The 14909-nt window shown below is 34.2% G+C and overlaps 1 protein-coding gene across 1 annotated transcript; it reads right to left on the bottom strand.

Annotated features, from left to right (window-relative positions):
- Window positions 1-7963: 7963 nt before the first annotated feature.
- Window positions 7964-10533, bottom strand: LOC120259573 (probable serine/threonine-protein kinase At1g01540). The gene is given in 8 exon segments (XM_039267207.1): window positions 7964-8404; window positions 8505-8717; window positions 8806-8935; window positions 9012-9182; window positions 9258-9328; window positions 9330-9381; window positions 9473-9577; window positions 9666-10533. Coding segments are annotated over 8 exon segments (1470 nt in total). The 5' UTR covers window positions 10262-10533; the 3' UTR covers window positions 7964-8272.
- Window positions 10534-14909: the final 4376 nt, after the last annotated feature.

Below are 14909 nucleotides of genomic sequence, written 5' to 3' on the forward strand. Positions count from 1 at the left end.
CGAATAGGTCCTAACAATAACAAAATTTGTCAAGATCTACAAACTAAATTCATTAAGCTGTACCATCAACATAGGTGACCTTGACTTCTCTTGGGTGTGCCTCCATGCAGTGATTCAAAGCAGACACAAGCAACATAACCTCCAGAAGATGAAACATAGAGACCATTAAATCTTCATTACAATTAGCGAGAATTTTCACTTTCTTGGCATGCACATTTTCTCTGAGGCGTACCGCTTATCACGAAATTTTGATGTCTCAGATAAACCTTATATAAGCGTGATACACAACAATGTCATTTTCTTAGGAAAAATAATTCCAAGAAAGACAAACAACATAAACTCTAGAAGACCAAGCATATAACCATTAAATCTTCATTAATTTGGGCGGAGGATTTTTCACTTGTCATCATGCACATTTTCTTAAGGGCATTACTCTCTACAACCCCTAATATCCGCGGTAGCTTCAATAAAGACTCATATATGTTGAAATATATGTACAAATGAGTATGTATATATATATATATATACAAGTTGAGACTAATGATCAGTCACTGCATGTATGGAAGCTTCAATCTATATATGTGTATAGACACTGGTGAGCCTTCTTTAATGAAACGGTTCTTCACTCCACTGATGGGAAGTGTGTATAAAAACACGCTCTAAATCTATTGGATATCTATATCTATATCTACATTCATCTATACAATGAAATCACACTCTATATCTTTATTCAAACCTTACTAATAAAGGTCCTCTCTTACTTATGTTTTGCCAATTTGTAGCATCTCCATCTGTATCTAGATATGGACACTTACCTACATGTACATAACTAATAGTCCATACCATATCATTTTCCCAAGTTCACAGCTATATACATATGCATATATGTACATATATATCACTTATGAGCCACTGATTAAATAAGAAAATATCAATGTCTTACTGATTAAGAATATACACATATACTTATATATATATATATATATACACTCTAATTAATCTCATGCGAGTCCACTTTTGTCAATTTCCTTTGTCTTAGCTAATACTCTATGCCATATCATCTTCCCAAGTTCACAAATATGTACCAATATATATTCACTGATCACTAATAGGCACTGATTAAAAATATTATCAATGTCTAAAATTTTGAAAAAGTTTGGCTTCAGCACATTTGCACTGACAAATTTAGCGAACAAGATAGGCAGCACTCATTCATTTATTCATAAATCAAATATCAAAGTCCAAAGTATATAATTCAAATGTAATAGCAAATAACCAAAGGTTACTTGAGTAATTGTCACAAGGAAATATTTGAGAGGATTTCTCAACCCGGACTCTGTGATGACCACGGTGGCACAAAAAAATAGTAGAGAAGGAGGAATACACCTACATTGGTTGGAGGATAACAATCATTGTTACTGGCTAAAAGGCAAAGCAATGGAAGGTGCTGGATTTGAAATTATCAGGGACTATAGGGGACGATGAGGGGAAAAGAAGGAGAAAGAGGGTTGTTAGGGCTTTAGAAGGGAAGAAAAAGGGAAAAGAGGGCGTTGGTGGGGTTTTTGGATCGATCCGGATCCTAAGCATAATAAAATTATTATTATTTTATTATTTTAACATTTTTAATAATATTTTATTCCATAAAAACTCACGTTGGCTATTAAAATAAATGGTAAAACCTGACAGATCATAACTTGATTTGGACTTGATTTACTCGGCTTTTAAAAGTGCAAGGACCCAATGTACCTATTTCTAGAGTGTAGGGACTAAAAAGAGAGAAAAGATAGTAGACTTTTTGAGTACTCGTTTGGTTGGCGTAAGTAGAGTGCAAGTGACAATAATGTAAGTACTTTTACATGTAGATGTTTGGTTTGATGTAAAAAAAAATTATATGCAAAAAGTTTTATAGGAAAGTACAAGTTTTGTTGTATTTTCACTTACAACCAATTTGGTTGTAAGTGAAATCATAGTAAAAGCAACTTATTAAAATCACCTTTACCTTTTCATCCCTATTTTCCTTCTTTTCCCTTTGGTTTGCATCCCTTTGGTTTGTAGAAACTTCCAATACCACTTGCAGTTCGTGTTTTGGAGCCCGACCTTCCTCCATCGCCGTTCGTGTTTCGGAGCACGTCCACGTCCCACCGCCCATTGTCTTGTTCTCACTTCACCTTCTCCGTTCGAGTTTGGTGTTTCAGGGTGGAGGTGTTGTTTCTCAAGAGCAAGAGGTACTTTGTTTATGGTCATGAAATTGATGGATGATTTGGTTCTCATGCGCTTCTTTTTTTGTTCTTAATTTGTTTTTCCTGGTTGAGTTTCTTTGCTTTGAGAATATGACAAAAGTTCTGTTGTTTTTTAAATCTTATGTCCGAGGAGAAGTTTGGTTTCAAACTTTGACTTGAACAACAAAGTTAGGCCATATAAATGTGAGCTATGGTACATAATACCCTAACTGCTTTGCCATTAACCAAATATACTAATCCACCAAAATAGAGTGTCATAAACATCCCTGCCAAATCTTTTCAAGAACTGACAAGCAAAAGAGAAGTCAAAATGTAAAACAAAGGAACAATGTATAGCATGATAGCTCTTCAAACTTCAGAGTGATCAATTACTTGGAAGGAAGATCCATTAGCAATGAGGTTAACTCAAACTCATAATCCCTGAAGAATTTACTAGGCTACGATGTAAATTCGGCATTAAAAATTCAGAGCTAGATACCATTGAATTACAACCTTGCTATTGTAATTCTACTCATTAAATAATCCTTTTTCGGCCATTACAAAGCCCAAAATATTGCAAACCGCTACTAAAACAATAGAGCATCACAAACTAGTATGAGCATCCAAGTTTTTTTTTTACCTCTTTTTCCTTTTTGGTAACAATTAAAGGTGTCATTGGGATTCTTTTAACGTTATAGCTGAGCAAACTAGTATATATGAACAATTCACCCTTGAATAGTAACTATAAACTACAACCAAATCAAGGAGCCAAGCCTATTAAATATATATAGTGAGGGAATAAATAAATATAAAATTCACTATGGATGGTGGATTATGTTCTCAGTATGGTTCTGAATTGAGGAGATAAATAGTGTAAGCATGTGACTAGATCTTAGAAGAAATGATAGTCAATTTTAATAAATTTAGTATATTTGGAAAATTAATAGTTTGCAACAAGCTGACTCTAAATTTTAACTGAATATGGTCATTATTATTGTTTGAAAATATGAAAAGATTCTAGTTGGTATATATATTTGTTCTTTCTCTGAGAGTAATGGTTTATTTTTATTTAATATATGCTATATATATGGATTCAAATTGTGAGAGTGTGCATGCTGCAGTCGCGACGGTCTTGTTTATCACTATTTTTGCTTCAATGTGGTATAAGCAAAGAAGAGGACTCCATTTATCATTGGAGCCTTATTATAATAGAGATAAACAACGCACAAATTATATTGCAAGAATAATGCATGGATCGGACGAGATTAGTATATCGATGTTGAGGATGAATAGGGCATCATTTTTTGGATTATGTGATAATTTGAAAGCAAAAGGACTACTATACAACACTTTATATGGAAGTGTTGAAGAACAAGTAGCTATGTTTCTTCACATTTTTGGGCATAATGTGAGGAATAGAGTTATTAGCCTTAATTTTTTACGCTCTGGAGAAACTGTTAGCCGCTATTTTAACCATGTTTTACATGCTATTGGAAAACTTCGAGGTGAACTAATTCAACAACCTATCACAACTACTAGTCCACTCATCACACAAGATCTAAGATTTATGCCATATTTTAAGGTAAATATTAGAGGATTAATTATAGTTAAATTCCTAATCAAACATTGGGTAATATAATTAACAAATAGGATCATGATTGAGCGCTTGACGGCACTCATATCTATGCATCGGTTCCACATGATATGTGTAGCCTATTTTTCGTGAAGAAAACCCTATCCCACTCAAAATTAATGTATTAGCAGCGGTTGATTTTGAATTAAAATTTACGTATATATTAGCTGGTTGGGAAGATGCGCACACGTCCTTCGGAATGCTTTGGAAAGAGAGGATGGACTTGTAGTACTTGAAGGTATCATATCATTCTATAAAATGTTAAAATATTTAATTTAGTGCAATTACACAAAACCTTGTAACCATTTTGTTGTAGGGAAATACTATCTCGTAGACGCTGGGTACTCTACAAGGCCGGGTTTTTTTCATCATTTCATGGCGTTCGATACCATCTTAAGGAATTTAGTACACTTACACAATCAAACATGAAAGAATTATTCAATTATAGACATTCTTCATTACGCACTTCGGTGGAACGAGCTTTTGAAGCTTTGAAAAATCGTTTCAAAATTTTAACATCAAGACCATTTTTCCCTTTTGACACCCAAGTTGATATTAGTTATTGCTTGTTGTATCCTACATAATTATATTTTCTACAAAAGAGGTCAAGATATATATATATACCAACCCTTGAAGAATGGGAACCAAATGTGCATGATGTGAGAACACAATCTCAAGTTCGAGGAAGAAGCTAGAGAATAGCTAGCAATTCGAGAGATAATCATGAATGATATGTGGAGTAACATGTAAAAAGCTTTCTATATTTTATGTGTTTTTTTAATTATATTTTTTTGTGCCTTTTCAAGAGATTATGAAACATATATTCAAATTTTGTTATTTAATATAGAAAGCAAATCATGTAATGAAAACTTATTCTTATAGCGAGCTTTTTTTTACCTTACTTTTAATAATGGGGATATTGTGTATTTTGCAATTTATTGAATACCCTTATGTGTGAAATAATTACTATAATATTAATTATGGTACTTAGTGAGATGGATTTTTGAAAAATATGACACCGAGAGAATCATGATTTTTGTTGGAAGGAACACGTCAACTAATTTCGGATGGGCACCCATGATGACCCTCGTTTATGTTGACATCTCTAGTTGAGCAAGCAAACCTTGGGTTTAAATCTGACAAAGAATTTAAGAGTGTTGCTATCAATGCTATTGCTGGGGACATTTGCGCAAAATTCAACTTGGTGGTAAGTGACACACATGTCAATAATTATTTGCGGCATGTGAGGAAAATATGGTTAATAATAAAAAAGATCAAAGGTTTAAGTGGTGTCTCATGGGATGATGCGGGAAAAAAATTATGGGGGAGGAAGAATACGAACATACATACAAGTAAGTAGCAAGTTGAATTTATGAGTAATATATAGGTTTATGCAATATTTGCGCGTTGACCAAAATCACAAAATGCTTAATTTATGTTTGTAGGCACATCCTAGGGAAGAGATTTATATTAACAAACCAATTCAAGACTATGAAGAGATGACAATTGTATCTGGAAACGATCAAGAAACTAGATCTTTTGCAAAAATAGGTTCTCAAAGCTCTAGAAGCTTAGGTGCGCGTAGGAACAACAACAACCAACACCAGTAATTGACCTTGCCAACCAAACCCAAGGGTTTAATGATTTTGATGAGGTTGCACAAAGTCAACCTACTATCAACGATGCACCGACAAGTTCTACCTCTAAGGCTAAGGAAGGTAAAAAAAACAAGCAAAACGTGCTAAGGCGTAAGAAGAAATCATGCGAGATGTTAAATTCGAGTTGGGTAGGATTGCAAATGCACTAGAGGCAGATAAAAGTAAATTTATTAGCAAAGATTTGCTTGATAAGATCATGACTTTGAGTGATTGTTATACCGAACATGATCTTGGACGAGCATATGATTATTTGCTTCAAAATCTCCCTCTAGCAAATTGGTTCATGGAGAAAACTCATTCGTCTCGGTGCATTTGGATGGATGATTTTCTTGATCAAGTAAGGGGTGGTCGTCGAGCTTGACTTGTCATAACAAATTTAGGTGTTAACTAGAGTGTTATTTTGTCTTGTCATATTTGGCATAATGTTGTGACATGAATAATGTGGTATTTTTTTGTCTTGTTTGGATAATTGTGATATTGTTTTTTTTTTTTTTTCTTGTTTGGACAAGTGTGTTGTACTTGGACAATGTGATGTTTGGACAAGTGTGATTCTGTATTTTAATTTGATGTTTGGACAAATATCATGTTATTTTTATTTTTATATTTTGGTTGAAAAGTGTCATGTTGAACTATGAATGTTAAATGTTGTATTTTAGATGGTATTAGATGATTATTAATCATGAATATTAAATATTTCATTTGAAGGAATGTAATAAGAGTATTAATAGTGAATGTTGAATGCTTTATTTGAATGGATCTTGATGTTATTTCATTATTTTTAATTTGAATGTTGAATGTTAAATGTTTTATTTGAATGAATCTTGATTAAAAGTGAATGTTGAATGTTAAAAACATATTATTTTATTTTAAGGAATGTGGTAACACCTTTTGAATGAATCTTGATTATTAATAATGTCATATAAAATATATTATTTATTATTTAAAATAAAAAAATATTTTTAATCATTAATAAAAATAATTAATATTTTTATTGTGAAAAAATATCTTATTAAATTTATTAATTAGATTAATTTTAATAAATAGTATTAGATAATATGGGTAATAATAGATAAAGGGGGTAATCTCACCCACTTATATGGTGATTATACATCTTCACTTACATCAAACCAAACAAACAAAAATAATTTACAGTATTTCTAATTACAACAAACCAAACAACAGTGATGTAAATGAGAATACAATATTTTCATTTATACATGGTGACTATACATCTTCACTTACATCAAACCAAACAAACAAAAGTAATTTACAGTATTTCTAATTACAGCAAACCAAACAACAGTGATGTAAATGAGAATACAATATTTTCACTTATACTGTAACTAAACTTACATGTAATTTAAATTACAGACAACCAAACAGCCCCTAGTGGTTAAACCTAAATGCTACTTCCGCCCACTTCAGTGTTTTTTCATACCAAGTAAAATCAACATCAGAAACAGTGAAAATAATATTTCAACTACAACCACTTCAAGAAAAGTTTTCGTATCACTTTCCACAGACTTCTTGATTTCAGACCAAATAAATCCCTCAGCCTCCAACATTGTTGCAACTTTATTTTTATAATTTCATTATCCAAAAAAGAACAACAACCCCCACTCCACATGCCAACAGAGGCTTCAAATTTTTTCCCCTAATACTTTACTGAGTACATGTTAACTTTAAAAATCTCAGTTAGTTAGATGCAGAACATTTAATATCCACATTGGCCCCTTGTTGGGAAGTGGGGCTTATCCTAAAACGATATTCAATGTTCACTTCCCAGTTTCCACAAGAAAATGCTGGTAACTCTTCTCATTCAATGCATATGAGCAAACACATAATAATCTTAATTTATGAAGACAGACAGTACATGGAACAAAGGCCAGACTATGTTTCTTCTTCTCCCCCACTCAGAAACCAAACAAAAATTATGACTGAAACCAAAGAAAGGCTGTGCCATGATGCTCTGTGGGCCTGTTTTATCATCACCTATAATGCCAATGAACAAATACAAGAAACAAAGATAGAAAATTAAAAGTTTAGCACCACTCACTCTCAATCTTCCAGCAAAACAGCAATAATGCAGACTGTGCAAGGGTCCAAGATATACTCCATGCACTTCAGCATTTCCAGCTGGAAGGTCATGCAATCAAGGATGAGTCAAGAAAAGAATCAAAATTTATGTTAATCCGTAAGTTCGGCGATATTTATTGAATGTTTGGTTTCTGCTATTGGTTTCAAAGATCTTTACCTGATGTTGCTGCAGACTGAATGAAAGTCATTGATTTCTGCTGTTGGTTTTTAATAGATCTACTTAATGAATGGCGACATGAATCAAATTTCCATTTTTATCCATGAATTATGGCACATTGGAAGTTATTGATTCCTGTTGTAGTTTCTGAAGAAACGAACTTATTATGTGTACATGAGATTTTAATGGAGACATGGAATAAAAACAGATTGAAAGTCATATCTAATGATAATTTAAATTTCATTGTGATACAAGAAACCTATGATACGATACATTGCTATTAAGTATAGGTAAAAGCAAAGTATACAAAAAAGTACCATAATGTGGTTGTGCAAATTCAGCATTGAAAGAAGATGTGAACATTGATGATCCTGGAATATATATGAAATGGGAAGACCATTCAAAACTCATTGAATATCAGGTAATGATCTCCTTCTTTTTCACTGTTTTATCCACTTGCAAGCATATTCAAGTAGGTTGTTGTGCTTTAACAATAATATTATCGGGTTCATTCAATGGCTTCTTTACTGGTTTTGGTGGAAAAATCTCCACTGTCGGGTTCATTCAATGGCTTCTTTTCTAGTTTTGGTGAAAAATCTCCACTGTTTGGTCTACCAAGATCCTTTACACCTCGACGGTCCTGAATAAAAGAAAAAAAGATGAAGAGAAACTTATGAGTTTGAAGTTATTTGACATAAAGAGATAGCAAGTAGTAAGTGTTTCTTTCGATCACGACTCACATCACGGTTAAATGCGAAATCATCAACTTCAAGCATGTGCACTACATGCCCCATCTTTGGCCGTTTCAATGAGTCTGGATCCACACATTTAAGTGCTACTAAAAGAGTTCTTTTCAGTGACCTTGAAGAAGGCTTTTCTTGGATCCTGGGATCCAATACTCCTTCAGCGTTACGACTGCTCACCATAGATTTAAGCCACTCAACTAAATTAACCTGAAAAATTCCCATCCAACTTGATAAGAAAAAGGAAGAAAAAGTTTCTAAAGAATGTCCAATATTAACAAGTAAACAGAAAGCTAACCTCGCCTACAGGTCTACTGTAATCGACTGGGTTTCTACCAGAGATTATCTCCATGATAAGTATCCCAAAGCTATAAACATCACTTCTCTCATTCAACATCCCAGAACTAGCATACTCAGGAGCTACATAACTATCAAAGAAGAAAGACTCCATTGTTACTTACACCTTCATTCACCAATCTAACAAGGTTAAAGAATCAAGCTTACCCGAAAGTTCCCATCACACGAGTCGTAACATAGTTACTCTCCGCACCTAAGAGCTTGGCAAGCCCAAAGTCAGAGACCTTTGCATTCCAGTGTTTGTCAAGCAATATGTTGCTAGATTTAATATCCCTGTGAACAACTTTCGGTTCAAGAGCCTCATGCAAGTACATCAATCTGCATTAGCAGAGAATTCATCGAATCAGCAAAGGATTTAAACAATGTTGAAAAAAAGCAGAATGCAAACCATACCCTTTTGCTATTCCGAGAATTATGTTCATCCTAATCTCCCATGTAAGAGGACTACATGGACCGACATCCCCCATGAAGCCATTGGTCCATGTTCCCATTATCAACATACTCATAAACAAGCATCCTAAGCAGCACAAGAAGCAAAATAAGCAAACAAATCACTGCAACATCACTCATTTCTCATATAACAACACGAAAAAAACATCGGTATATACCTGTGAGCACCTTCTGCACAATAACCAAGCAATCTAACTAAATTCTTATGCCGAACTCGGCCAATGGCATCAACTTCTACCTTGAATTCCCTCTCAGCTTGCCCTCTATAACAAGCGGAAACAATTCATTGAATCAAATTTAAGAGCAAAATTGCAGAAAAGAAAGCTAACAGTGAATTTGAAGAAATATAACCTGTTATTTAGCAAGTTCTTAATGGCAACATGAGTGTTGTCCTGCAGAACACCATGGTAAACAATGCCATACCCACCCTCACCAATGACATTCTCCGGAGAGAACATGTTGGTCGCGGCCTCAAGCTCTCGGAGAGTGTACCAATGGCCCCAACCCAAGTGAGAAACTTCAGGAGCAACAACAATGGCTTGCTGATCTCCACTTCTCCCTTTACCGGAGGAAATGTGGAACCTTTGATGCGAATTAGGGCTTTCCTCACCGGAAGGGTTGAGGAGAGCGCGGCGCTCGGTGGAGACGGAGCTGGGATTTGGTTCAGGACGTGGGACGGGGATTGATTGGGGATGAGAAGAGGGATTAGGGTAAGGATCAATGCGGACCTCGGGGATCTCTTTGCAGGTGTTAGGGATGGAGGTGGAGGTCTTGAGATGATGGTGGTTGGTGGAGCGTTTGGAGGTGAACCAAAGGGAGATGAGGAAGAGGACGAGGACGAAAGCAGCGCCGATGCCGATGCCGACGACGACCCACATGTGAAGCCCGAACACGACGGTGCGCTTCGAGAGCTCGTCGGTGAGGAATGGCGACCCGTAGTTAGACATTGCAAAGGTGGAGTCTTTCTTGCTCGTTTGCGATCAAGATTGGATCTTTTTGAGCTGGAACTTCAAATCATCATGCTTGGGAGTTTGGTGAAGGTGGAGAAGGTGAATGAAAGAGAACCGACATGGATGTCTTCAAGAATGGTGGCAAAGGTATGAGAAGTGAAACAGTAGGAATGGCTTTTGAGGAGGGAAAAAGGAGAGAGTGAGAGAGAGAGAGAGAGAGAGAGAGAGGTTGAAGCTGGCGCTGTGGGACAAGACTGGGGGACAGAGAGCATCCTAGCAAATGGAGGCAAGTAAATGAGCTTTTAACTGGTTAGATATATAGTGCCATTGGGAATGGATCCTATGGTTTTTTTTAATTTTTTTTATTTAAAAAAAAATAAATGACCGTTAGTTTTCTAATACTCTTTCCTTCAGTTTCATTTTAATTACCATATTTAAGTTTTGTACAAATAAGATTATCATTAAAATTTTAAAAATTTTAAAAATACTTTATGATGAAGCACTTTTATTATGATTAAAGTTATGAACTCTCGTTAATGCACATCTCTTTTTAAATAAAGATAAAGGTAAAATTAAAAAAAATTAATTACTCTCTCCATCCTAAAATATACCTTTCATTTTAAGAAAAAATTTATTTCAAATAGTTATTATTTTATAAATATCAAGGTAATATTTATTCTATTTTTTTTCAATTTTACTCATCTTCAATTTCTTAAATTATATAAGTGCAGAAAGTAAAATCTATAATCCCAAGAAAAATACATGGTTTCACAAAAGATAGTTTAGTAATTTTAATGTTTTTTTATGTTAAAGTTTTGATAATTTAATGTTATCCTTAATTCTTGTGCAACATCCTTAAACAACATATATTTAGGAACGGATGAAGTAATATTTATTAAATTTTGGGTAAACAACCAAAATGATACCTTACCTCTATCTGTGTTTCTATTTCGATCCACCATCTTTAAAAAATTAAGATTTGGTCAATTACTTTTATTTTTTATTACGATTTAATCACCTGGGCACATGTCGTTTCACATTTTTTTAAGTGGACAATCTCATAATCCATCTCGAACACTAGCACGGTTGCCAAGTTATCCTCTTTGAGACCTAGAAGACCCTCTTTTCACTCTCCACTTTCCTTTTCTCATCTCCAACACCCTACTATGAAACCCTTGTTCCACGATTAGATGGTCGTTTCGCCATTACTCCAAGGAAGAAATGTTAAATTTTATATTTTGGTAGTAGTGGGCCCTATATGGGTTCTATATGGGCTTAAGGGTCTTACACCAAAAAGTCTCAAGACTTAGTGGCTCAACCCCTATACCTATATATAAACCCATTACACTTCTATCACACAACCGATGTGGTACTATATTTCCAACAAGAAAGAGAACATTAACCATAGAGGAAGGTTAATCTCTTCTCATTGTCAATCTCTTCTCATTATCAATTGATATTACTTTATTTCTCCCGTTCTTGATGTGGTTCCTAAGTTGTAGAGATAGGTTATATTTTTTAATATATATCATTGCACTTATAAAGTTGCATTTGGTTTGCCATGACAGAGGGTTTAAATCCATCACTATTCATATTTGATATATACAAAACGCACACATTGTAGTAGAGATTAAAGCAATGCATTTTTTTTTTTTTTTGGTTTATAACCAACTAATCATTCCCGTTCATTGGAGCACACACCTCTGCAAGTGACATGATCTTTTCTTTATAATACATTGTTAATAATACATTGTATCACAATGTGAAAAAAAATTAATAAATAATAGGGTAAATGACTAAAATGGTCCCATACCTTTATATGTCTTTAGTTGTGCTTTTTATTTTGGTTTTAATTTGAGTTTATGCCTAATTTTAATTGTTTTGGCTGTTATTTTTATGCTTGTTGTGAACTTTGTTAGGGGTTATTATGAAGAATTGTTTGATTGTTTGACGTAGTCTTGGATAGATATGATATAGTCTTGTTGTGAACTTTGTTAAGGGATGCATTGTTTAGCTTGTAAAATGGTCTATTTTCATTTTTATAGGTAGATTGTGCATTTATTTTATGGTCTATTAGCATTTTTGGTAATCATAACTAAGATATATTTGCTTCATACATAGGCAGATTGTGCCATTTATTCATCTTCTTCCATTATTTTATCACATTGATGTACACTTGCACTGATTTTGGAGTTAGGGATTCTTTCTCTTATAGTTTTCCTTGAAATAATTGGGAATGTTTATATAACATTGCCTGGTATGAGTATGAAAATGTATTGAAGGTTTTATATTGGAATAAAGATGTTAACATTGAGCCTTCATCTCTTACCATTTTACTTGTTTGACTATTTATCTTTTAATTCATGCATGTAGTGATTTCTTTATATATGTCCCCCATTTATTTATTTTTGTGAAATGCTAATGCAAATTGTGTGTGGATGTGTGTTAAGATTATGTGTTGGAGTGAAGTTGTGAAATACGAATGCAATTTTTGTTTTGAAGATTATCTATATATTCATTAATGAATTTACTAATTCATGTATGTAGATATTCATTTGTGTATTCATTTGTGGATTTCCTTATTGATTTATTTATATGAAAGGCAATTGCAATATATGTGTGTGTCTTCTTATAACTAAGCTAAATGGGTATCTTCCATTAATGAATTTCATTTTTGCATATCTAATCTCACTACAGTCTCTATTCATTTGTGTTAGTTCCGTCGATGTGGTTTGTGGTTTAGAGGACACTCAAACATTTATAGAAAATTCACACAAATCAAATAAGAAAGAGACACACAAGATTGGTAACCCAGTTCGGCGTCCACTCGTTTACGTCTGGGGGCCAAGCCCGGAGATAAACAATCCACTAAAAGAGGTGAAAATAGATTAGTACAAACACTTGTCACTCACTCTCCCAACAATAAAGATCACTACCCTATCTACATTGTCTAGTGCTCACACTCTCTCCTCCACAAGTGACACATACAATCTAGAGCAAAATAGCTTATATAGAAGCCTCAATGTCCCAAATATAGCATATACCTCTATTAGAATTTCCGCGGCTACTAATTTAAAAACTTTTCGAAATTAGCTGTTGTAACTCCTGTTGTAACATGAATTGCAACATGACCCTGACTGCTGACTTGACTGAGTTCTGATTACATTGCGAACGACCTCAAGACCCATCAACCTCCTGTTCATGCTTAGTCCGAGTCGGTGCAGCCAAATCTCCCTATCCTGACTGCAGGCAACTAACCTACCTCCTCAGTTCCTCATCACGCAGTCTCCTCGCAAGGGGTGCACGTCCTTGTGCGTCTTCACGAAACTTGCCAAACTTGATCTTCAATTCACCCAAGTTTGGTCTTCTAATCTTCCCAAGAAAGATCTTCAATCAATCAACTCAATCATGCCAACAATAGCCATGTCTTCAAATCTTGCCCTTAATAGTCTTCAATCATCCTCATTAAGGTTTGTTCAAATCATACCATCAATAGTCTCAATCATACCATTGATAGGTATTTCTTCAATTAAACTCCATCCATATTTAGTCTTCAATCAAATCACCCTAAATATGGTCTTGATATAATCTTGTCTTCAAGTTGTAATACATTGCCAAAAATAACTCCACCAAGATCTTCAAGATATTTGCCTCTAAGTCAAGACTTCTAGTCATGTCACCATACCTTGCCATGTCATTAATTATGCCACGTCACCTTAACTATATGTCAAATCATGCCAATTATAGTGCGGTTGCACTAACAATTTGTTTATCATTTCATTTTATTTGATTTTCCGTGATGTACAAGACTGCACTTGGCAGATTAAAACTTACAAAAATGTGTACACATGCTTAAAGGAGATGAAAAATAGGAGCATGACTTCAAAGTGGATGGGACACTATTACCTCCACAAGTTTCCAGTGATGAACACTACTTCATCAGTTCACTTCAGCAGGATGTTAGAGCAAATTTCAATACCTTAGTGTCATTAACTAAGTGATATAGGGCTAAGTTAGCTTCACTGGAAATTGTTTTAGGGAATACAAAAGAGCAATATGGTAAGATCTATGACTATTTGGAGGAAGTTAGGCAAACCAATAGAGGATCTACTATAATATGTTTCTTGGACTACAGATTATTTTTAAGAATGTACATTTGCCTATAAGGGTGCAAGGAGGGCTTCAAATCTGGCTGCAGACCTCTCATAAGCTTAGATGCATGTTTCTTAAAAGGCTATTATGGAGGGTAATCGATGGCAATTACACCACGGTTAGTTTCTTTTAAATGATCAAACTTTATAACAAACTACTGCTTTTAAAAGGTCCTGTGTAATAAGAATAATGGAACAAATGAATGTGAAGCTTCACAATCACATGTAGGAATCAATTGTTCCATATTTAATTTCTTTAAATAATGCCATGATTGAGTTATTCAAGACCTTAGCCTTCATAATGAAATATTACTCTCTAATTTATTTAGGGTGTTGCATCTAGTAGAATAACTCGAATGGAAGCTATAACAATGCAGGTAGAAGTCAGTTGTACACTGATTAATTTCTTTAAAATTCTCACACTTTATAACAAAATACTGATCTTAAAATGTCAGGGTAATAGCAATACAAGTAGTGAAGCTCTAACATCACAA

Source organism: Dioscorea cayenensis, chromosome 4 (assembly GCF_009730915.1).
Source record: "Dioscorea cayenensis subsp. rotundata cultivar TDr96_F1 chromosome 4, TDr96_F1_v2_PseudoChromosome.rev07_lg8_w22 25.fasta, whole genome shotgun sequence".
In the NCBI taxonomy this organism is placed as follows: domain Eukaryota; kingdom Viridiplantae; phylum Streptophyta; class Magnoliopsida; order Dioscoreales; family Dioscoreaceae; genus Dioscorea; species Dioscorea cayenensis.